Raw genomic sequence first — 25,883 nt, 5'->3', positions numbered from 1 at the left:
TTTTTTTTCCTTTAGTGATCCTTTAAATCAACAGTGGAACAAAACATGTTCGGTAGACACCACCTGAATAAAGAGTAAAACAGTCTTAACCTAAATTGTATAACATATCAATTTAAACTGTGAACGGTAAATTATAGGCCGAGGCCAACCTCGTCCCCCGAAGCCCCCATCCGGAGTCGGGGGTCCAGAGCACAAGACTGACTTGCGGCAAGTGCAATAGCAAAAATATAGACTACGGCCGAGACCTTGAGGACCACAGACTGTGGCCCATGATGGGTAGGACCCACCCACAACTCTAATGGGAATGTTCAGTACAGTACAAGGATAGCCCTCTCGAGCTACAGATCAAAAATATGCAAAAAAAAGGAGGGGGGAGGGGGCAGTCCTGATGTCTTATAGATCTAGAGGCAGAAATGCCCTTGTACTACGACTGGGCCCTCATAAAGAAAAGTCTAGTGTGAGACGTGCAGTCATACCCATTATTCAAGATGAAAGTCAGCCGGCAATTCAACAAAACCGACACTGGTCAGGACATCAAACGAGAGTCAATGCTGTCATCCTTTGGGGACATCCTGGAATTGTTGTGATTGCAGTGATCGTAGAGCCTGGGACTGTTGCTGAGACATCTGCGAGGATCCATGGGGTGCCCGGGACGGCTGTGGGTGGGGCGAGGAAGACTCTGGTTGGGAGGGAGGGAGATCAAATTGTAGATCCTGAAAGTGTTTCCGTAAGTCAGGCAAAGAGTAGGAATGATACTGACGGCCAAGGTGATAAAAGGAGAGCTTAAAGGGGAACCCCCATCTATATTGAATGCCCCGAGTTTGAAAGATCTGCAAATAGGGTTTCAGACTCCTCCGTTTGGCTATAGTGACCGGAGAGGGATCTGCAAATAGTTGAAGAGGATTACCCTGGAAGGAGAGGTCCGGGAGATCCCTGGCGTCCTGCAGGAGCCGTTCCTTGGACCTGTAAAAGTGAAATTTGATAACGTCTCTGGGGGGACCTTCGGTGGGTTTGGTAGCAAACCGGATACTTTTTCATACAAGTACACGGTACAGCAGACACATCTGGAATATGAAATGTTGGGTATACATACTCTTTAAAACATCCTCCATATAACCCTGCCTCCACCAGTCATGAAAAGCCTCAATGTATTTAGTACAGGGCAAAGGAGTCGATTCTTATACTATGGGTTATGTGCCGCTCCGTTGCAGTGATTTAACACTAGCAATAGCTTTTCTGGGAACCATCCCTCACTTAACCCATATACACCTGTCCACTCCATGAGGCTCCAGTTTTCTTGGTTTTCCAAATCTTTGGCTAATATATCAGACTTTGACTGGTTATCTTTGTCTTATTAAAAGTTTTTGGATCAGTTGTCCCCGATGCACATCTTGGGAATGGTCCTCTGAACCTGTAACAGTGAGGCTGGCCTGTTATGTTTGTTTCGGCACTGGATCCTGCATCCAGTGCTCAGCTTTGTTCATGATTAGTGAGTTAGCCATGGGGTGCTATACAGCTTCAGGACTGTGGTAAATTTATATGGCACCCAGATCCTGAAGTCGCCTTCAGGGGGTTTGACCACCATAATGAGTAAAGCCTGGGGCCTGAGTGGAACAAGCGACATAGACAAGGTAAGATGGGTTTTCCCTGTAGAATTCACATACCAGTTTCTGGCTACACAAATCTTGTTGGATTGTTTTCCTCGATCAGTATTGGATACTGCACTATATTGTATCCTACAAAACTTACCACAGTGCTAATCACACAGGAAATTTGAAGGGCACAGTTTCGTGGTAATCTGCACTTGTGGGTTTGTGTACCCTGATTTTTGTCTCATTTACTTTGTTTTATAGATAATGTTATGAGAACGTTCCCCTTTTTAAAAATTGGTGTTTTTTTTTTGTTTTGTTTTTTTAATACTATACCACTAACAGAAGTTCCTTTCTGGCTAGTTCCTCCTGACTGCACACTTTTGGTCATCATTTCTGCCAATGACACAAGATGCTAGTTTGCGGTTTCACCTGTTGCGTGATACTTCAGGGACACTGGCTTGGGAACTCTGTACGCACATGGTTTATTGTGATTCCTTCATACTTGACATGCTGAACCTCCTTAAGTCTGCTTCCATTCTGTACAAATCCTACAGGGAAAGATCCTCCCTTAGCAATGGCAGATTAAAGGAACTCTGTAGCTGAATCACATGGGACAAATGGCAAGAATTGTGTTGTAGAGCCTGAGGAAACTCAAAGTATCACTCAGACTGGTAGCAGTTCCTTATTCTGGAGCAAGTTTTTACGCTGGTACTGCTACAGACCCTTAATTTGAGCTTCCTCACAGATGTGCAAGATAAGGCCTGTCTGACTAAAGGAGTATTTTCTTCCAGAATGTCTGATGTTTTCCAGGGGCTATCACCACTGGAATTTTTGGGTAGCAACACCTGTAAATGCTCTTCAGCCTCTTCACCCCTTGATAATATATTCAGTCGTTTCCACATGAATTGCTTAGGGCACTTCCATTTGTGCAAGGTGAGGGAGTCGCTGTCTTTTTAGCAAAGGTGGCAAAAAATGTACTACTTCAGCTTCTTGTTAGTGTGCACTCTATGGTTGAAGCTGTGCATTCAGCTCTCTGGATAGATGCATCCAGTACTATTGACCCCCCCACATATTTTGAGTACGATAAAGGCTGGGAATCCCATAAAGCCATTCCCTATTATGGATCATGGCAAGTGGGCCTTATAGTAATGATTGTCCCAACTCAGAGAGGCTTTTCTGCCCTTTTGTTAATTTTGATGCCTTGTATGCTATAAAAGACGAAGTTCAAGAAGAGATGGACTGGGCAACAAGGCTAATAAAAGGACTGGAGGATCTTGGTTTTGAGGAAAGATTACAAGCATTGAACTTATTCTCTCTGTAGAGGGGACGCTTGTGAGGGGATATGATTTCAATGTACACATACCGTACTGGTGACCCCACTATAGGGATAAAACTTTTATGTGAAATTAAAAACAAGCACGGCTATTCACTTAAATTAGAAACAAGGTGGTTTAACCTTAAACTACGTAGAGGTTTATTTACTGTAAGAGCGGAGTGTGGAATTCTCCAAAAACTATTAGATGGGCACCTACGGTAATTGACCTTAACATACATGGATATACAGTGTAATACTATCATAAAAGCACACACACAGCTTTATTTATTTTTTTAAACCTCATTAACTGTTTAACTATGTTCCCACTGTGGAGCCAGTTAGTCTCACACTAAATCATTTTTTTCTTTTAAGAATTTAGTCGATAGATGTCTGGAGACTCATTTGAAATAGTTCTTTGCTATTGCCACAACCGGCCCTGCAACTGGCTATTGCCACCATGATGGTTGCCCAACCCATGGCAGACTGGAGGAATCACTAGGAAACGTTATTCAGATATACAATAGATGATCCTAATCTTGATGCAAGATTACAACTCTTACCTTCTGCATTGCTTTTTTTGTAATGACACCATGAAGAATATGATCTGTGAGATATCCAGACTGGCCTTGCATATGTGCAAAATCTTATGGCCTAAAGCCTGGTCAGCAGAACACCCTCAGGAAGGTGTCTCTTGAGCATGCCCTTCTTGGAGAAATGCAATTAGTATGGCTACTTGAGAGAAGGGAGTTTGTACCAAACTATTCTCAATCTCTCCTTGTTTTCTTGGAGCGCTTTTATTTTGTGGCAATGTCATTCTCCCTCCCTCTGTCCTGCCATAAGGACATGTCAAACACTATGTCTTATGAATGGGGTCAGGACTGTCCGCTAAGGCCACCTGCCATATATAACCTTACCAACTAACCCCTCTTTCGTTTCTCAGAGGGCAGTCCCTGTTATGGGACTCCCCCTTCCCTTTTCAAATGGAGTTAATAATTTGCCTTTTCTTTAGGGCTTCTGCCCTCCCAGGGATTTTCCTACCTACACCCATTTCCCTGAAGGTTGGTGTTTTTGGGTTCTTTAAATCATCTTATCAGAGATAAACGACACAATAAAATTTCAATTTCAACTATCAACTTATTCACAAAGTGTGTCTAAAAATAATCGCCCTAGAAATGATGCAACTAATATTCCACATAAAATGCAAAAAAAAATAAAAAAATCCCAAAACACAAAGTGCAATAGGTGCCTTTAAAGCGGGGGTTCACCCTAAAAAAACATTATAACATTGCATGGAGCCGACCTATGAGACCGACATTATGCTGTCTTTTTTTTTTTTGATGTGCTTCCGACCGGCGCATACTGCGCGTCACGAGTTGCCAAAAAAAGCCGAACGTCGGAGCGGCTCTATACGGCGCCTGCGCACCGACGTTCGGCTTCTTTCGGCAACTTGTGACGCGCAGTATGCGCTGGTCGGAAACACGTCAATCACAGCCTGTGATTAGGAACGCCCACTCCTGCGCGGAAGCCGGGGGTGAAAATAGCCCTAAAATGGTATGGACACACAAAAAAAAAAAAAAAAACAGCATACTGTCGGTCTCATAGGTCGGCTCCATGCAATGTTAGACATTTTTCTTAGGGTGAACCCCCGCTTTAAGTATGCAGAAAACATTAAATACACACTTCCTTGCATTCTACGTCGCAAATTCAAACAATATTGAAATGGTACCAAAATACCCCAAAACATCTGAAGAAAAAATGTACACAATCTTAAACTTGTACAACAAAAACGTGCAAATAAAGTCCACCTCACTCCTGTGTAAGGACTAGTACTAGTGATGAAATGTGTTCGATGTAGCCTCGAGCAGCGTGATGTCATTGCCTAGAGAGACTGCTCCTGCGATTTGTGTAGAAAGAGACGCATTCCTCTTTTTAAAGTGTGGGCAATTTATCTTTAGTGCAGGCAGCAGCTTTCCTGCCTGAAAGCCCTCATCCCATTGAAGGGGCCCCCTTGCTCTTAAGAGTGGGGAGATGTTAGTTTTCGTCTCTCTGGGTCACAGACATCCTAGACCTGTGGGTTTATGCAATGGTTTCAAAGGGTTACAAAATAGATTTCAAAACACTACCTTTTTACTGCTTCCTTCATAGCAATCAACAAAAACTGCTCACGGGCAGTCAGATTTGCAGAATGGCCTAAAGCATCTCTTGTCCCATGGAGTAGATGTGGCAGTATTTTTACAAGACAACGTTTTTGATTCAAACCTCTGCACTTTACCAAAGTTCAACGGGAGTATTCATCCTATTCTGGATGTAAACTTCCCTCTAATGCAGTGGTTCTCAACCTTCTAGTGCTGTGACCCCTTGATAAAATTTTTCCAAGTTGTGGGCACCCCCAACAGTAACATTTTCGTATCGTGGATTGTCGGTACCCAAGACAAGTTATTTGCGCCCCTGACCCACGGTTATTTAGTGCTCCCCGAGTCCCTTGTACAGTAATAAAACCTCTTATGGTACATTTTAAGATGTACCTCTATCTTCTCCTTTCTTTCCCTTTTTATCTCTCTATCCTTATGTCTTGCCCCCATCCCTCTCTCTAGTCTTCTTTCTTGTTCTTTCTCTCCCTTTTTCTTCCTTCCTCTTTTCCTCTCCCTTCCATGTATTCTCTATTTTTCCTTCTCTAACTCCTTGGGATAAATGGGATGAGTGATGGTGCTGGCGGTGAGTTGGGATGAGTGGCAGTTCTGGGGGGAGTTCTGATCAGCCAACTTAGGTGCTCTTGATCAAGGTCATCTGCTGATCTGAGAACTTTAGTGGGGACTTTTAATGGCAACACTCAACACAGGTAGTGTTACTCGTTCGCCAGCTCTGTGGTGTCTCGCAGCAGTGACACCTATGCCGAAATCGGGAGATGGAGTCTCCTTCAGCCCCTCCCACTTCACATTCCTCACCAGTCAGCTGACCTCTAGTCTCTGGGAGGTTGCGAAGAGGCTAAATGGGTGGCCACGGGCTCCAGGAACAGCCCAGCTGGGTGGCCACAGGTCCCAGGGACAGCCCTGTTGGGTGGCTGTGAAAAGGCTGGGAGAGTGGTGCAGGCTTCAGGAACAGCCCAGGATTCGGTGACCCCTGGCAAATCGTCATTGGACCCCCAGGTTGCGATCCACTGCTCTGTTTGTACCTATAGGTAAGCTTTACCTATAGGGTACTGTAAATATCTCCTAAACTTGCATTGTCTGGAGATATTTACTGTATTCTGCGGCAACGACGTAATTTGTGTATGCACGCTAAAGGAACGGCCGCCCTGTGCAGAGAGAGTCCACAAATCCGGGAGGAAGATGGCCTAAGATGGATGCGGCCTCCAACGGGGGTGGAGAGGGCTTTGTTTGCAGGCAAGTTTCACATCATGTGCTAGTACGCAATGCATACTAGCACACTATGCCTTTACTTTGCAGGTGGCCAAAAAAAGAGCCAAGGTTTACTTCCTCTTTAACAAATACCATCAAATTCCAACATTTTTATATGGGATCTGCAAGAGACCTTTTTGCCTGAGATGAGGGGAGTACCTAACATCTGTAGATATCCAGGATGTCTATCCACATATTCCCATTTATCTACCTCATCAGCATTTTCTGCGCTCAGCAACTGTAGACAATCATTTCCATTTAGGCCAAAAGGTAGTGTGACAATCCTCTACTCCCAGAGTTTTCGCTAAGGTCCTTGCTCCGCTTTTTAGAACTCAAGGCATCCAGTTCATAGGTCATCTAAATGACCTGTGCATGTACAGTCTGCAGAAGATTGCAATAGGTAGGTAAGGTATACTTGCATTGCATGTCTCTTCTACAATAAAAAACCTGCCTGTTTATTAACATTTAGTCCTACTTTAAGTTCAAGTAGACATCTTGTTAACACGCGTGGACACTTTGCCAGCTTGCATCTCTGGTGTTTGTGTATGGGAGGTGGTTTCCAGGGGTACAAGCTAGTGTCGCTCCCTGCTCCCTTTTTGGTTTCTCACTTCCTGCTCTCTCCTTGGTTTATCACTTCCTAGGTTCTTTTTGTCACTGTACAGATTAGCAGATCTATCTAGCCCCCCCCCCCCCCCCCCAATGTCTTCTGGATCAAGGTGTTTACCCCAGTTCCTGTGGCAGGACAGTTTCAGTGTTTGTTTTTTCAAAATCCTAAGGGGAGTGAACCCCATTTTGCATTTTAAAGCTCTGAAAATCTTCATTTGATCTGAGAAAGTTTACATGGTATTCACCAGGCCTGCCATCATCACATCCTTTCACCAGGAAGATTTTCTGCCCTCTGTGGACATCAGACATGTGCTTGTCAGGCCCATCATCCAAGACACCAGGGTTCCATATGCTTGGTACGCTTGTGCCCCTTCCATTTAGATTCTCATCTGCGCTTTAGTTGTGCACCAAGGCTTTTGCTCCTATACCAGCTCTGATGCATTGTTGTGGCATCGCCATTGTGGGTTACACAGAGGCAACCTTTTATTGAGAACCATTCATGTGCTTCCAGATAATGTAGCCTTGACTGTCCAGACATTTCAACAGTTTGGATAGATCCTGCACATTCAGAAATTGTCACAGAAACTTGACACATCAATTGGTTTCTCTGGGCCTAAAGCTGAACACAGCTCAGGCCAGTGTTACAAGTACCAGATTTACTTTCTCCAGTCCATGAGCTGCCGGAATCCATGCTTTTGCTTGATACTCCTCGATCTGATGGTAGGCCTCTCATTTACTCAGTTTAATCTCAGACCACATGATCGCTTCTAGCCTGTTGTGTTAGGATACAGTCTTGGACACCTTGTGCATGGGAATTTGGTTATCTTGAGAAATATTTCCTCCTGATCAACATTCTGGATCCTTGGGTTATTTGGTTGTCTCTACAGCATTAAATGTCTTGCTTGGAGGGTCATCCTATTCTGATTCAGTTAGACAACGCTACGGTAGTGGCGTACATCAACCATGAGGGGAGGAACCAGAAGTCTTTTACAGCAAGAGACCTAGAGCGGATCCTGTCCTTGAGAGAAATTCACGGTTTAGCCTTGTCTGACATTATCTGTCAGGCAGTTGGCTACTAAATTTCCTAGGCTGGCAATGTCTAGACCCAGAGTGGAGTTAATCAGTTGCTGTCTGCACTGCAAAATCAGCTGTTTAAACTCATTAGACATGCTCTTCCAAAGATGGTATCTGAATTGGTAGTCTTATCCTACAAGCTGCTATCCCAGAGAAATTTTAAAACTAAAGCAGGCACCATATGTTTAGTGCTCTTCAGATTCAGAGCTAGTGTCCCTATTGGAAGATTGACCATATTGCTGTTCTGGAGATAAACCACGGTTGAGGATTTTCTTTCACTTTCCATGACAAAAGTAAACCGAACAAATAGTGAGGATGAATCTCCTAAATGGGGGCACAGACCGCAATAAAGAAAACCTGACAGGTATTCTAATCCTTCTTTTTTTTTTTTTTTTTTTTTTTTTGTCCAAGACCAAAAATGTCTTGGCTCTACTTTGATGGCTATTAAAAGCATTTAAAACTTATTAGAAATATGTACAGTATATGTAACATTTCATATCATAATTTACGAAGTAATGGTCTCTTTTTTGCAGATTACTTCTGGGGATGTTGCATTACTATGGTCCGAGCTTATATGCTGCGTATTTTCATCTTTCTGGGATAGCACTGTGAGCACTGATCCAGATTACTGGTTATCCTGGAAACCAACCTCATCTCCAGATGGAAGCACCACTCAAGTTCTTCTGGAACCTTCTGTGAAGGTAAAATTATGGGATTTAATTCATTATTTATTTTCCTCTATTACGATTTTGTAGTGGTGCAACGGATCACATGTGATCCGAACGGGTCCCCCCCCTTCGGATCGGCAAACACTGTGATCCGCTGATTGTTATGGCCGCGGCTCCGGAGCTGGGCCGAAGCCGCGGCCTTCCCTAATGTTATGGCTGCGGCTTTGGCCTAGCTCTGGAGCCGCGGCCATAACATTAGGAAAGGCTTCGGCCTAGCTCTGGAGCCGCGGCCATCTTGGTACACCCGGCGGCGGCCCTCCTCTCTGACACCCACAGAGGAGGAGGAGGAGCACTCGTGGGACACACCGCCGGGAGTCGTACTACCTGGGGCTGGGTGTGTCTGTCTGTACAACCTGGGGGTAGGTGTGTCTGTCTGTACAACCTGGGGGTGTCTGTCTGTACTACCTGGGGGGGGGGGGGGGGTGTCTGTCTGTACTACCCGGGGGGGGGGGGTGTGTGTCTGTCTGTACTACCCAGGGGGGGTGTCTGTACTACCGGGGGGGGGGGGTGTCTGTCCGTACTACCTGGGGGTGGGTGTCTGTACCAAGGGGCGGGGGTGTCTGTACTACACACTGAGAAGGGTGGGGGTGTCTGTACTGAGAAGGGGGGTGTCTGTTCTGAGAAGGGGGGTGTGTCTGTACCGAGGGGGTTCTTTACTGAGGGGAGACTATAGGAGGGGGGACACATTTTTTTCCTGCACCGGGTAACACCAACCCTAGTGACGCCACTGCAGTGGGGGAGATGTGGATATTACAGTGGGGGGGGGAGATGTGGATATTAGTGGGGGGGCGGGGGGCGATGTGGATATTACAGTGGGGGGATGTGAATATTACAGTGGGGGAGAATTTTTTATATTTTTTGCCAATCCGAAAAATGATCCGATCCGTGACTCCTGATCTGAGGAACGATCTGAACCGTGAATTTTTTTTATCCGTTGCACCTCTACTATTTAGTGCATGGCATTGCCAAAAGTATAGCAAAACTGTTTAATGTTTTACATTAAGCATCATTTGTGTTCTCCCTACAACCTGCATGTGCACCTTACTCTGTCCTTCCCAGTCAAAGCCTTGAAAAAAAATAGGATATTTTTTTTTAAAGTTTCCCCCTCCCAAAAAAATGGAAAACAAAATGTGCAATATCCGAACAAAAAAAACGAATTTCCTCATCCGTTTAGACCAATATGTATTCTATCTAGAAAATCAGAATACAGTTCTCTCAAGAGGGTCAAATCAGAACACTATGGATGATACAAAAAAAGCTTTAATTGGTAAAGTATCCCAAAAATATAGAAAAAGATAGCAGATTGTGCGTAACGGAGATTAGTTTAAAATAGGACAACGTTGTCATATTTAAAAACAAAGGGAATCGCAGCTGCCCATACCACATACACATCACAATCGCCACATTCGAGTAAAGTTATTTCCTTGGCCAAATTGAAGTATACTGATATCTAATTGCAAAATCTCTGGAAACAGGTAATTAAATCGGCTTGTGTGTAAATATACAGAGGATCCGCCTTTGTGTTCAATCATCAGCAACACAGGTATGTCTCAGAGGTGTCAGGTGGGTGGGGAGGTAATACAGGGACGAACTGGACACATAGTATTAATAGGTGGTCTAAAGATACTCGCCACATCCACGGAACCAGATGTTCTTCCTTTTACTCTCTACCCAACAAGTCCTCGGCTAAGAGCTACCTTAGCATGACGTCGGCACGTCGCTGGGAAATGTGTCCAGTTCATCCTTGTATTACCTCCCCACCTGACACCTCTGAGACATACCTGTGTTGCTAATGATTGAACACAAAGCCGGATCCTCTGTATATTTAAACACAAGCTGATTTAAAGCGGAGGTTCCGTGGTCCCTCATTTTTTTTATTTGAGTGCATTTACTGGGGTAACAGATACCAACTTATTACTCACTTGGTAGCCGATTAGAACCATCACCCATCTTTTTTCGTTGTAAATAAGAACTTGTAAAAACGATCCTGGTCTTTTCCATCTTGCTTGTGGACATAGTCTCCCAGCATTCACCGCTGTATGTCTCACATGAGCTGTGTTGACAGGCAATTTCTACCTGTGTGCCCTTATTTAAAATGGTCGGAATTGGATCCGCCCTTGTCACATGACCAGCTTCATGAGTCACGCGACGAGTGAAATAGTGCGAGAATACGGTACTTGGTGTTACAAATTTGTCTCCTCGGAATGATTACACTGAGCTCCCAGCACACACTGGGGTGCCGGGGAAAGGGGGAGATACGCCCACTCCCGTGGGAGGAATACCCGGAAGTAAGAACTAAAACGTCTGAATCACGGTAATTACATACAAATGAAAGATAACATATATATAAGTATCTAGTTAAGATAATGTGTGTATTGTGGGTGAACCTCCGCTTTAATTACTGGTTTCCAAATAGTGCTATTCTGTCCGGTCATTCAACTTTGACATCCACAGGATTTTGAAATCGCTCATTGGTGAACTTTTTCATGACATTAGGATAGCTTTCTTTTTCACTCCTTCACTCAAACAAATCCCACGTTTAGATGAGCTATCTGACCGAGCATATCTATTATTTGGGAACTCCCCAGAGACTGTATTATCAATTTTGATGTTTTTCTTAAACAGAGTTTTTCCGTCTATATATCAGTATACTTATTTGCTTGGCCATTAATTAATTATACTTGAATGTGGCGATTGTGATGTGTATGTTGTATGCGCAGCTGCGATTCCCTATGTTTTTAAATATATGACAACGTTGTCCTATTAATAATTATCTGTGTTAAGCAGTCAATCTGATATATTTTTCTGTATTGTTGGGATACTTTTTTAATTGAAGCTTTTTTAGTATCATCTGATTCTGTTCTGATTTGACCCCCTTGAGGGAACTTTATTCTCTTTTTTTGTTCTATGTTCATATGGTTATTTGAACTGCACCCCATGAGACGACCTGTGGACGAGGATTGATTAAAGGGTCACTAAAGGAATTTCTTTTTTTAGCTAAATAGCTTCCTTTACCTTACTGCAGTCCTGGTTTCATGTCCTCATTGTTTGTTTTTGCTTTCATGTTGCTGTAAATCCTCTCTGTTCTGGACACTTCCTGGTTGCCTTTTTCCTGATCACCACAGTACTGGGAGATTTCTCACGGTGGTCACTAATCAAGGAGGTGTGATTACTGTGTGTAAAACGAAACTGGATTGATGCTGAGCAGTTTTAGACAAAGTATCACTGCTTTCTATTGGCTGACTGCCCTCTAGTGGCTCTCTGTACATCAGAGAACCAGCAAACAACAGCAAAAAACGAAACTAAACTGAAGGCACATTATATGATTGTTTTTTTTATCTATTTTTAATCATTTTTAAAAGGAATCAGTTAACTATTATGTCTCTATTCCCTGTAAACAGTCATTTGAGCTAAAAAATGTATACGTCATCACTTTAAAGATGGATATCTCGGTAACGGCAGCAGCTGCTGCCACAACCAAGATATTCATCTCTTCAGTGTGCGGTCCTGTCAGCGATAACGGCAGTCTCCGCGGCAGATTCGCCGCGAGATCGCCGTTATCGGTGGCGGGAGAGGGGCCTCACCGTAGCCGTCTGTAGCGGCAGAGGAGATCGGGTGCGCTCGGCTGCTGACTGGGGTTGCGAGTGAAGGAAAAATGTCCTTCACCCGTCCCTATAGCTCTGCTGGGCGGAAGTGACGTCAAAACGTCAGTCCCGCCCAGCGTCTTAAAGGCACATTTTTTTTTTTTTTGTCATTTGAAAAAATGACAGTTTCAAATTTTTTATTTTTTTTGCATTTAAGCCTAAATATGAGATCTGAGGTCTTTTTGACCCCAGATCTCATATTTAAGAGGACCTGTCATGCTTTTTTCTATTACAAGGGATGTTTACCTTCCTTGTAATAGGAATAAAAGTGATAATTTTTTTTATTTTTTTATTTCAGTGTTAAAAATTGTAAAATTAAATAATAAATCCGAAAACCAAAAAAAATAATTTTGAAAGCGCCCCGTCCCGACGAGCTTGCGCGCAGAAGCGAACGCATACGCGAGTAGCGCCCGCATATGAAAACTGTGTTCAAACCACACAAGTGAGGTATCGCCGCGATCGTTAGAGCGAGAGCAATAATTCTAGCCCTAGACCTACTCTGTAACTCAAAAAATGCAACCTGTAGAATTTTTTAAACGTCGCCTATCGAGATTTTTAAGGGTAAAAGTTTGACGCCATGCCAGGAGCGGGCGCAATTTTTAAGCGTGACATGTTGGGTATCATTTTACTCGGAGTAACATTATCTTTCACAATATGTAAAAAAAATTGGGCCAAATTTATTGTCTTATTTTTTAATTTAAAAAAGTGAATTTTTTCCAAAAAAAGGTGCGCTTGTAAGACCGCTGCGCAAATACGGTGTGACAAAAAGTATTTCAATGACTGCCATTTTATTCTCTAGGGTGTTAGAAAAAAATATATATAATGTTTGGGGGTTCTAAGTAATTTTATAGCAAAAAAAAATGTTTGTCTCGTAAACACCGAATCTGAAAAACAGGCTCTGGGCTTAAGTGGTTAAAAATAGCTAAACAAATACTTTATTAATTGAATCAATACGGTAGATCCAGGCAAATTTGTTTTCAATATGTATTCTACACATTTTTGGTAAAAAAAAAGTAAAGAAAAAAATCGCAATAAGCGTATATATATTGATTTGCGCAAAAGTTATAGCGTCTGCAAAATAGGGGAAAGATTTATGGCATTTTTATTTTTTTACTAGTAATGGCAGTGATCAGCGCTTTTTAGTGGGAATGCGGTGGACAGATTGATCACTCTTGACACTTAAGACAAGTAACATTTATACAGTGATCAGAGCTAAAAATAGCCACTGATCACAGTATCAATGACATTAACAGGGAAGGGGTTAACACTAGGGCGAGCAAGGGGTTAAGTATTCCCTAGGTAGGTATTTCTAACTGGGGAGGGGAGGGGGGGTGACTGACTGGGAGTAGAGAGATCGCTGTTCCTGATTACTAGGAACAGACGATCTCGCTCTACTCCCCTGACAGAACGGGGACCCGTTCTGGGTCGCTGTGGAGCAATCACGGTTGGCCTGCGGACATTACAGCCACACGCCGTGGGTGCCTGCAGTAGCCATTTAAGGGACCGCCGTACCGGTACGGTGACTTGCATAGCTGTGCCAACCTGCCACAGTATAACTCGGCAAGTAAGAGGGTATATTTGTTTGACAAATTGGTTAATCTTATCTAACCTTTAAATGATTTCTGTTATCCACCATCACAGCATAACCAGGATTAACATCTAGAGTTTGGAAATATTTCCACAGTGCAATTTGCAAATTTGTGCTAATTTCTTTATCGTACATCACGGGACACAGAGCGGCATTCATTACTATATGGGTTATATGGAGTACCTTCAGGTGTAGACACTGGCAATCTCAAACAGGAAATGCCCCTCCCTATATAACCCCCTCCCATAGGAGGAGTACCTCAGTTTTTCCGCCAGTGTCTTAGGTGTTAGTCATGGTTTAGCTTGCCTCCACATCCTTGGGATTAGGTGAGCTAACCGGTTCTGTCCAAAAAAGCCTCAGCGCTAAAGTGGTCAGTAACCGGACCCCAAACCCTTGGGGTATAGCCCATAATGCTTTTCTTTTTAGAGAGCTGGACCCTGGGCCCAGAACTTAGAAACCTTTGGGTGCCTAATGTTTCTGTTGCCAGAGTGCTATATGGGCCCAGGACAGTGGATCCTTCATAGGAACCCAGGGCCTGAAGGTCTAGACATCCCCACCGAGATGGGGGAAGATTGGGCCTCTTGCTTGGCAAAGTCCTGCGGCATGGAGCAGGTAAGTGAGGGGAAAACTTGCGGAACTTGGTTCTTAGCAGGTTTTTTCTGGGGGGTCACAGGGGACATGCCTAAAGTTATGCACTGCATCTGGCAAACTAGTCACATATCATAAAGATAGGATGGCTCTATATGTATTATTCCCCATAAGATGTGACCTCCCTTGTAGTGTTGGAAAAGCATTGAGTGGGGCCTGTGTGATATAAAAGTATATGTGTGTGTCAGAGAGCTGTGCTTACCTGCAAGCCTCCAGGCGATGCTCCATTCAGTCTTCCTCCTCACGGCCTGCAAAGCAGGCAAAACGCTGACCTCCTCATGGTTCCAGGCTGCAGGCTGCAGTTTGCTGGAGCAGAGAGGTCCCTTCCTCCCAACCCCACCCCCCCCCCTGTCGGGAGGGGCATTTCCTGTTTGAGATTGCTGGGGGGGAAGGGCGGGTCAGTGGCTTAAGGAAGGGGCGGCCCTTCCTTGTTTGTTCCATATAGCTCATTCAATACTTTGGAACTGAGGAGGAAAGACCAGAACGGCAAGCACGGGGCGCCGAGGACACACAGTGGCCAGAAAGAATATTGCAGTCTTCAGAAAGACTGTTTTCAAGCCTAGGAATAGGCTGTTTCTTTTCCATCTCATAGTTTTTCTTGCAATACTACTCAGGGGGACAGAATGTTTTTTCTTTCCTAGATTTGAAAAAAAAAAAAAAAAAAAAAAAAGATTTTTTTAAAAAAAAAAAAAAAAATAAAATAAAAATAAAGTGTCATCTAGGGGAGAGGAAGCATTTTTTTATCCCCCAAACAGGTGTTTGGGCATTTAACTATTTATAAGTCCCAGGTACCAATAAGTAGCAGGTGTACCTCGGTATTGTACCATGGCATCAAAAAACAAGGGTACAAGAGGTGGGGATTCCCCCAGAGAGTCTGAGGTCTCGGACAAAGCTATGCCGCTGCTTTCCCCACAGGGAGCCTTGGGGCCATCGGGATCTGGGGCTGGAGCTGACGCGGGTCAGTCCAACCCTAAGATGGTCACGGAGGAGGTATTACTCACCTCTTTAAAAGAGATGCAGAAAAGCATGGGTAAAATGATAGCCGCAGCTATGCGGGGCAGTAAGCGGAATAGATCTCCGTCGCCCGAGCGCGGACCCTCAGAAGAGGAGGTCCTTTCCTCAGGGGAATTGGACGACCTCTTGGACAAGGACCAAGTAGGTTCAGGGATCGAGGATCCGGATACAGAGGAGTCTGGGGCAGTCTCCCTGAGGGAGAGCTGGTGGATTCAAGGATTGTCGGACTTGGTCCATAGGGCATTCAACTTGCCAGTACCAGATCTCCAGGTATCGACGGTTTCAGCTTTGGGCTCACTGAGGGCGCCTCAAAGCAATGCTGTGTTTCCGATCCATCCTCTATTAGAGGGAGTTTTGTTCCAAGATTGGAACAAGCCAGATAAGATCTTCTTACCACCTAAGAAGTTCTCTGTCCTATATCCTATGGAAGAAAAATTTTCCAAAAGATGGGCTACTCCTGCAGTGGACGCAGCCATCTCATGTGTTAACAAATCGTTAACATGCCCTGTAGAAAACATACAGGTGTTCAAGGATCCAGTTGATAAGCGCTTGGAAGCACTACTTAAGAACTCCTTCACTACTGCAGGGGCAGTAGTACAGCCAGCTGTGGCTGCGATTGGGGTCGCTCAAGCATTATCGGATCAATTTAAGCAGATGCTTAAACTTATTCCTGCCCAGCAGGCAGAAGAATTTTCGGATGTCCCTAAGGCCATATGTTTTACGGTAGACGCAATCAAGGATTCTATCCAGCAAGCGTCACGTTTATCGTTATCCCTTATCCATATGAGAAGACTCTTATGGTTAAAAAGCTGGGAGGCTGAGCCCCCATGCAAGAAGCTCCTGGTAGGGTTCCCCTTCCATGGAGGACGACTCTTCGGAGAAGACCTAGATAAATACATTCAGACCATTTCAAACGGCAAGAGTACTCTCTTGCCAACTAAGAAGAAGGTTCAGGGGCCTGCGTTTAAACGACAGTATTCCCCTGGGCAGGGGCCCTCTAATGCCAAGCAGTATCGACGGCCTCCTGCAAAAGCAAACTTCGGCTTCAACAGCAAATCACAAGGACAGGCTGTTAGAGGCAAAAGGCAGTGGTTTCGCAAACCAGCAAAACCAGCCCCCAAGCCAACCTTATGAAGGGGCGCCCCCACCCACGAAGGTGGGGGGAAGGCTGCGACTCTTTTCAGAGATTTGGGAAGCCAGCATTCCCGACGAGTGGGTACGGTCTTCCGTGGCCACAGGCTACAAATTAGATTTCCTAAGGTTTCCTCCTCCTCATTTCCAGAAGTCGAGGATTCCAAACGATCCGGAAAAGGGAGCCGCATTAAGATCGGCATTAGATCATCTACTTTCCCAGGAAGTAATAGTAGAGGTACCAGTCCTGGAACAGGGGCTGGGTTTCTACTCCAACCTATTCATCATCCCAAAATCCAATGGAGATGTCAGGCCAATTTTGGACCTAAAGATGGTAAATGCATATCTAAAGATCCGCTCATTTCGGATGGAATCCGTGCGGTCAGCAGCTGCCACACTCCAGAAGGACGACTTCATGGCGTCCATAGACATAAAGGATGCCTACCTTCATGTTCCAATTTATCAGCCACATCAAAGATATCTACGCTTCATGGTGGCTTCGCGTCACTTCCAATTCGTGGCACTTCCCTTCGGGTTGGCTACGGCCCCCCGGGTGTTCACGAAGGTCCTAGCTCCGATCCTAGCCAAGCTAAGGATCCAAGGGGTCACGATCCTAGCATACCTGGACGACCTCCTAGTCATAGACCACTCGTCTCCCGGCTTGGAGCGAGCAGTGGCCCTCACGGTCCAATACCTCGAGAGGTTCGGCTGGGTCCTAAATCGAGAAAAGTCAGCTTTCCAGCCCACAAGGCAGTTGGAATATCTCGGCATGAGATTAGACACAGAACAACAAGGAGTGTTCCTACCTCTGAGGAAGGTAAAAGCCATCAAGGAATTAATCCTACTGGTTCTAAGCACTCGCATCCTACAGGCAGCCATCCTGTCAGCATGGAGCAGAAGGCCACAGGCCTTGGATATCCCGTTGCCGCTCTTATCAAGAGTCCGACAAAGTCTGTGTTGGTGGTTAGACCCTCAGAATCTACTGAAGGGGAAGTCTTTCAGCCCAGTGGCTTGGAAGATAGTGACCACAGATGCCAGCCTGACGGGCTGGGGAGCAATTTTGGATGGTTGCACTCGCCAAGGTACTTGGGCAAAGCCAGAGAAGCAGTTGCCCATCAACATCTTGGAGCTCAGAGCTGCTCGACTAGCCCTCAGGGCTTGGACGTCAAAATTGCAGGGGTTCCCGGTGAGAATTCAATCAGACAATGCCACGGCCGTGGCATACATAAATCACCAAGGGGGAACCAGGAGTCAAGCCGCTCAGAGAGAGGTGAGCTTGATTCTCCTATGGGCAGAGGCGCATGTGCCCTGCATATCGGCAATATTCATTCCAGGAGTGGACAACTTTCAGGCGGACTTCTTAAGCCGCCAGACTCTATGGCCGGGGGAATGGTCTCTGCATCCACAAGTCTTTCAAGCACTCTGCCAAAGATGGGGAGTGCCGGACGTGGATATCATGGCATCGAGACTCAACAAGAAACTAGACAGGTTCATATCCCGCTCAAGGGATCCGATGGCCTGCGGAACCGATGCGTTGGTTTGCCCTTGGCATCAGTTCAAACTTCTTTATGCGTTTCCCCCGCTCCAGTTACTACCCCGCCTGCTGCGCAGGATCCGGGTGGAACACATACCAGTCATCCTGGTAGCTCCAGCATGGCCCAGAAGGGCATGGTACTCACTCATCCTAAAGATGGTAGTGGGAGACCCTTGGACTCTTCCTCTACGGCCAGACCTGCTATCGCAAGGTCCGATCCTCCACCCTGCCTTACGGCATCTAAATTTGACGGCCTGGAAGCTGAATCCCTGATTCTCAGGGGTAGAGGTCTGTCTCAGAAAGTAGTCTCTACCCTAATCAGAGCCAGGAAACCGGTCTCTAGGGTGATTTATTACAGGGTCTGGAAGGCCTATGTAGGCTGGTGTGAGTCCAAGCGATGGCTTTCTCGCAAATTTACCATCGATAGAGTATTAAGTTTTCTCCAGCTAGGAGTGGATAAAGGATTGGCATTAAGCACAATCAAAGGACAGATTTCTGCTCTGTCAGTGTGGTTTCAGCGGCCGCTGGCCACCCACTCGCTGGTTAAGACCTTCCTTCAAGGGGTCTTACGTATTAGACCTCCAGTTAAATCCCCGCTTTGTCCGTGGGATTTAAATCTTGTTCTGTCAAGTTTACAGAAACAACCGTTTGAGCCGTTGGCTGAAATTCCTTTGGTTCTACTGACAAGGAAGTTAGTATTTTTGGTTGCCATAGTTTCCGCAAGAAGAGTTTCGGAGCTAGCGGCCTTATCCTGTAAGGAACCATATCTTGTTTTTCATAAGGACAGGGTCGTTCTCCGCCCTCATCCTTCCTACCGAAGGTCATATCCAGTTTTCATTTGAACCAGGATTTGGTATTACCATCCTTCTTCCCTAAACCTACTTCCAGAAAGGAAGGGTTGCTGCATACCTTGGATATTGTCAGGGCCATGAAGGCCTATCTTAAAGCTACAAAGAAGATCCGGAAAACAGATGTGCTGTTCATTCTACCGGATGGGCCCAAGAAGGGGCAGGCAGCTGCAAAGTCCACCATTTCTAGGTGGATTAAGCAATTAATCACTCAGGCCTACGGCTTGAAAGGGTTGCCTCCTCCAGTATCATTAAAGGCTCATTGTACTAGAGCCATGGGCGCCTCCTGGGCAGCACACCACCAGATCTCTATGGCTCAAGTTTGCAAGGCGGCAACCTGGTCTTCTGTCCACACGTTTACAAAATTCTACAAGTTGGACGTAAGAAGGAATACTGATACTGCCTTCGGGCAGGCAGTGCTGCAGGCTGCAGTTTGAGACCCTCGGATTCCGGGGGCTCCTCTTTTTTGAGTTAAATTTAAAATTTAAAATTATTTTTCTCAACTAAGTTGGATTTATTATGATTTGAGTATATCTCTAAATTAAATCCTTTTGTCTTGGAGATGTTCTCCCTCCCCTCATTGTAAGCATTGCTTTGGGACATCCCATATAGTAATGAATGCCGCTCTGTGTCCCGTGATGTACGATAAAGAAAAAGAGATTTTTAATACAGCTTACCTGTAAAATCTTTTTCTTGGAGTACATCACGGGACACAGAGCTCCCACCCCTCTTTTTTGAGGACCATTTTGGGAGGCATACTGCTTGCTACAAAACTGAGGTACTCCTCCTATGGGAGGGGGTTATATAGGGAGGGGCATTTCCTGTTTGAGATTGCCAGTGTCTACACCTGAAGGTACTCCATATAACCCATATAGTAATGAATGCCGCTCTGTGTCCCGTGATGTACTCCAAGAAAAAGATTTTACAGGTAAGCTGTATTAAAAATCTCTTTTTTGTGAGAAAAATATTCTTATAAAAATGCTGCAAGGGTGACCAAGCACTTTCTTGCATGCCAGAGGTCCCCTAAAGACATCAACCCTTTCATGTTTAAGCCTATTTCTGACATTTGGTGTTTACAAGTTAAAATCCTTATTTTGTGCCATAAAATTGCTTAGAATCCCCAAACACATATATTTTTTTTTTTAGCAGAGAATCTAGAGAATAAAATGGCAATTGTTGCAATATTTTATGTCACACGGTATTTGTGCAGCGGTGTTTTTAAACACAACTTTTTGGGGAAAAAGACTTTCATGAATTTTCTTTTTTTTAAATTATGTGAAAGATGTTATGCCGAGTAAATGGATACCAAACATGTCACACTTTAAAATTGCATGCACAATGGTGACAAACTACAGTACCTAAAAATTTGCACAGGTGACGCTTTAATTTTTTTTTTTTTTTTTTTTTTTTTTTTTTTTACAGTTACCAGGTTAGAGTTAGAGGAGGTCTAGTGCTAGAATTATTGCTCTCGCTCTGACGATCACGGCGATACCTCACATGTCATTTGAACACCGCTTACATATGCGGGGACGGGGCGCTTAAAAATAAATACATTCTTATTTTTATATTTTTACATAGTGTTTAAAAAAATAAAATAATTGATTACATTCCTTGTGACATCAATAAAAGTGAACATCCTAAACGGTACCGGGATGATGCCTGCAGCTGCAGGTATCATTCCAGTATAACCCCCTAAAGCCGAGGACGCATATATGCGTACGCTCAACAGGAAGGGGTTAACAAATATACTTTATGGAATGAAATGAGGCATTTTTAAAATGTATGTCCTTTCATCATGCGTTTTTATAATCTAAATCCGGTCACGTACTATTTTTCAATCCGCCGCCGCTCCGCATAGTTATTCAAAAAATATGTCCACACCGTTGTCATTTTGCTTGTGGGCATTGTGAAGCCCACAAGCACTTCCTGGAAGTCTTGGATGGGGAGTTATAATGGGGTAGCGCACTGCATCCTGGGAAATTATGACACACATTTCCCAGGAGCATTAGCGTGCTGAGGGAGATGACGTCAGAATCCTAGGTGATTCCGAAGGCAGATTTTGTGGGACCGCATAGCAACAGGCATTTCCAGATGAGTAAAATTTTTTTTTCTTTTTTTTAGGTCTAATGAGCACAATAATGGAAAAAAATATTTTGGGATGGAAACTCCACTTTAACGCATACAGTCCTTGTTCCATTTGCAATTTAAAAAATACAATTTAAAAAAAGCCAAGTTTAGTTTACTGAATAAGCTGTACTTTTAATTTTAGCATACTACTATTATGTATGCTGCATTTCACATTACCAGTGTAACAAAATGACACTTTTTTTTTTTCTTTTTTTTTTTTTAAACTTTTTCACACTGGATTTTTTTTCAAGTGTTCTGAAAATTTCAATTTTTTCAAGGGAAAAACTTTCTCTCATGGCTTCAACTAGAAGAGTGAGGAGGGAAGTGGAGTTGAGGACATATTAGTGTCTGGCTACTTGCTTTGAAGGTGCAGTGGTGACTCTGCAACTGTAATAGGCCTTGTTTACACGGCTGGCAGAAGCGTAGTGGCATCTAGATGTTTAGAAATTGATATGGGAACAGTCTGAATTTCTTTTTTATTCTTCTTTTTTTTTTTTTTTAGTTGAAGGGGGTTTTGCATTTAAATACGGTGCTGCAACTGTGAGCCAAGCATTTGGCTTGTGGTTGTGGCATGGTCTCGTTGGCTTTATGAGCGAGTTTGACAAGTGGTGACACCTGTGAAATGATATATGCCTAGTTAAATTAGCTGCAGCCGTAAAAATCATTGTGGCCACAGCACGTGTATGAACCCCCTCAGCTGCCATGGTAGGTTTTATGTTGGCTGCTGGAGATGTAAAACTTGGTGTAAAATGAGGCTTAACAGTGAAAGCTTTGCTGCACACCTAACTGTGCTGTTTGGCAGAGGTTTGTGAAGCATTAAAAGGCTGGGCAAAGTTACAAATCCTTTGGCGCATCAGGTAGCTCATATATGTTAAAATTGTGCATCTTAGCTGTGTTTAACAATCTTTTGAATCATTTTTCATCTACCTTTTTATTTTTTTAGGGTCCTGCCATCCTAAGTAGAGCTGTGTTCTCCAAATGCTTCTGTGAAGTTCTTTTGAACAGCAGCAAACCGGTACCATGGGATTTGGGCTGGAATCTGACCTCCCATGTTAGCCTGGGAGAGGAGACTGAGAAAACCCACCAACTACAAGTGATCAACGCAACACTTTGGACAAATATGGCAGTTTCGTCTTTGGCAAGCTTTAGGTCTATCATCTTTGTTTCATCTACAATTTTTAAAGCCCTGTTTTTAAAATGCTTGGGAAAAATAAATGGTGTAAAAGCCTAATCGCATCCAGATCACACACACACACACAATTTTTATAGTTGACCCTCAACAAATGCACAGCATCAATTGACTAGGGCTGTTGGCACAGCTTGAGATGGTGCATATCCTTGGTCATCTTGCAGTTTAAGTAAAACCAAGGATAGGTCAAACAGCACTGTAATGGCTACATGCTATTTTAACGCAATATGATCTTTTAGGTTATTTTGAGAAAATGTATGCAAATACCACCACACTACTATTGTGATAATGAAATGGAGAGAGAGAGATTTAGAGAGAGATTTAGAGAGAGATTTAGAGAGAGATTTAGAGAGAGAGAGATTTAGAGAGAGAGAGATTTAGAGAGAGAGAGAGATTTAGAGAGAGAGATTTAGAGAGAGAGAGATTTAGAGAGAGAGAGATTTAGAGAGAGAGATTTAGAGAGAGAGATTTAGAGAGAGATTTAGAGAGAGAGAGAGATTTAGAGAGAGAGAGATTTAGAGAGAGAGAGATTTAGAGAGAGAGAGAGAGATTTAGAGAGAGAGAGAGAGATTTAGAGAGAGAGAGAGAGAGATTTAGAGAGAGAGAGAGAGAGATTTAGAGAGAGAGAGATTTAGAGAGAGAGAGATTTAGAGAGAGAGATTTAGAGAGAGAGAGAGATTTAGAGAGAGAGAGAGATTTAGAGAGAGAGATTTAGAGAGAGAGATTTAGAGAGAGAGATTTAGAGAGAGAGATTTAGAGAGAGAGAGAGAGATTTAGAGAGAGAGAGAGAGATTTAGAGAGAGAGAGAGATTTAGAGAGAGAGAGATTTAGAGAGATTTAGAGAGAGAGAGAGATTTAGAGAGAGAGAGAGAGAGATTTAGAGAGAGAGAGAGAGAGATTTAGAGAGAGAGATTTAGAGAGAGAGAGAGAGAGAGAGATTTAGAGAGAGAGAGAGAGATTTAGAGAGAGAGAGAGATTTAGAGAGAGATTTAGAGAGAGAGAGAGATTTAGAGAGAGAGATTTAGAGAGAGAGATTTAGAGAGAGAGATTTAGAGAGAGAGAGAGAGATTTAGAGAGAGAGATTTAGAGAGAGAGAGAGAGAGATTTAGAGAGAGAGAGAGAGAGATTTAGAGAGAGAGAGAGAGATTTAGAGAGAGAGAGAGAGAGAGAGATTTAGAGAGAGAGAGAGAGAGATTTAGAGAGAGAGAGATTTAGAGAGAGAGAGAGATTTAGAGAGAGAGAGAGATTTAGAGAGAGAGAGATTTAGAGAGAGAGAGAGATTTAGAGAGAGAGAGATTTAGAGAGAGAGAGAGATTTAGAGAGAGAGAGAGAGAGATTTAGAGAGAGATTTAGAGAGAGAGAGAGATTTAGAGAGAGAGAGATTTAGAGAGAGAGAGAGATTTAGAGAGAGAGAGAGATTTAGAGAGAGAGAGAGATTTAGAGAGAGAGAGAGAGAGATTTAGAGAGAGAGAGAGAGAGATTTAGAGAGAGAGAGAGATTTAGAGAGAGAGAGAGATTTAGAGAGAGAGAGAGAGATTTAGAGAGAGAGAGAGAGAGATTTAGAGAGAGAGAGAGATTTAGAGAGAGATTTAGAGAGAGAGAGAGATTTAGAGAGAGAGAGAGAGATTTAGAGAGAGAGAGAGAGATTTAGAGAGAGAGAGAGAGAGATTTAGAGAGAGAGATTTAGAGAGAGAGAGATTTAGAGAGAGAGAGATTTAGAGAGAGAGATTTAGAGAGAGAGAGATTTAGAGAGAGAGAGATTTAGAGAGAGAGAGATTTAGAGAGAGAGAGAGAGAGATTTAGAGAGAGAGAGAGATTTAGAGAGAGAGAGAGAGAGAGAGAGAGAGAGAGAGAGAGATTTAGAGAGAGAGAGAGAGATTTAGAGAGAGAGAGAGATTTGGAGAGAGAGAGAGATTTGGAGAGAGAGATTTGGAGAGAGAGAGATTTGGAGAGAGAGAGATTTGGAGAGAGAGAGATTTGGAGAGAGAGAGATTTGGAGAGAGAGAGAGAGAGAGATTTAGAGAGAGAGAGATTTAGAGAGAGAGAGAGAGAGATTTAGAGAGAGAGAGAGAGAGATTTAGAGAGAGAGAGAGAGATTTAGAGAGCGAGAGATTTAGAGAGCGAGAGATTTAGAGAGAGAGAGAGATTTAGAGAGAGAGAGAGAGATTTAGAGAGAGAGAGAGATTTAGAGAGAGAGAGAGATTTAGAGAGAGAGATTTAGAGAGAGAGAGAGATTTAGAGAGAGAGAGAGATTTAGAGAGAGAGAGAGAGATTTAGAGAGAGAGAGAGATTTAGAGAGAGAGATTTAGAGAGAGAGAGAGATTTAGAGAGAGAGAGAGATTTAGAGAGAGAGAGAGATTTAGAGAGAGAGAGATTTAGAGAGAGAGAGAGATTTAGAGAGAGAGAGAGAGAGATTTAGAGAGAGAGAGAGATTTAGAGAGAGAGAGAGATTTAGAGAGAGATTTAGAGAGAGATTTAGAGAGAGAGAGAGATTTAGAGAGAGAGAGAGATTTAGAGAGAGAGAGAGATTTAGAGAGAGAGAGAGATTTAGAGAGAGAGAGAGATTTAGAGAGAGAGATTTAGAGAGAGAGAGATTTAGAGAGAGAGAGAGATTTAGAGAGAGAGAGAGAGATTTAGAGAGAGAGAGAGAGATTTAGAGAGAGAGAGAGAGATTTAGAGAGAGAGAGAGATTTAGAGAGAGAGAGATTTAGAGAGAGAGAGATTTGGAGAGAGAGAGATTTGGAGAGAGAGAGAGAGATTTAGAGAGAGAGAGATTTGGAGAGAGAGAGAGAGATTTAGAGAGAGAGAGAGAGAGAGAGATTTAGAGAGAGAGAGAGATTTAGAGAGAGAGAGAGAGAGATTTAGAGAGAGAGAGAGATTTAGAGAGAGAGAGAGATTTAGAGAGAGAGAGAGATTTAGAGAGAGAGAGAGAGATTTAGAGAGAGATTTAGAGAGAGATTTAGAGAGAGATTTAGAGAGAGATTTAGAGAGAGAGAGAGATTTAGAGAGAGAGAGAGATTTAGAGAGAGAGAGAGATTTAGAGAGAGAGAGAGATTTAGAGAGAGAGAGAGATTTAGAGAGAGAGAGATTTAGAGAGAGAGAGATTTAGAGAGAGAGAGATTTAGAGAGAGAGAGATTTAGAGAGAGAGAGATTTAGAGAGAGAGAGATTTAGAGAGAGAGAGAGAGAGATTTAGAGAGAGAGAGAGAGAGAGAGATTTAGAGAGAGAGAGAGAGAGAGAGATTTAGAGAGAGAGAGAGAGAGAGATTTAGAGAGAGAGAGAGAGAGAGAGAGATTTAGAGAGAGAGAGAGAGATTTAGAGAGAGAGAGAGATTTAGAGAGAGAGAGAGATTTAGAGGGAGAGAGAGATTTGGAGAGAGAGAGAGAGATTTAGAGAGAGAGAGAGAGAGAGAGAGATTTAGAGAGAGAGAGAGAGAGATTTAGAGAG

The 25,883-nt window shown here is 43.6% G+C and overlaps 1 protein-coding gene across 1 annotated transcript in view; it reads left to right on the top strand.

Annotated features, from left to right (window-relative positions):
- The window catches only part of MDN1 (midasin AAA ATPase 1), a 354,267-nt gene that overhangs the window by 230,220 nt on the left and 98,164 nt on the right, over window positions 1-25,883 (top strand). Inside the window, 2 exon segments of the mRNA XM_040347762.1 lie at window positions 8,519-8,686; window positions 22,191-22,396. Coding sequence (XP_040203696.1) covers window positions 8,519-8,686; window positions 22,191-22,396 — 374 coding nt within the window.

Source organism: Rana temporaria, chromosome 4 (genome assembly GCF_905171775.1).
Source record: "Rana temporaria chromosome 4, aRanTem1.1, whole genome shotgun sequence".
NCBI lineage: Eukaryota > Metazoa > Chordata > Amphibia > Anura > Ranidae > Rana > Rana temporaria.
The sequence above is the reverse complement of the archived record's forward strand: the minus strand, read 5'-3'. Positions and strand labels throughout refer to the sequence as shown.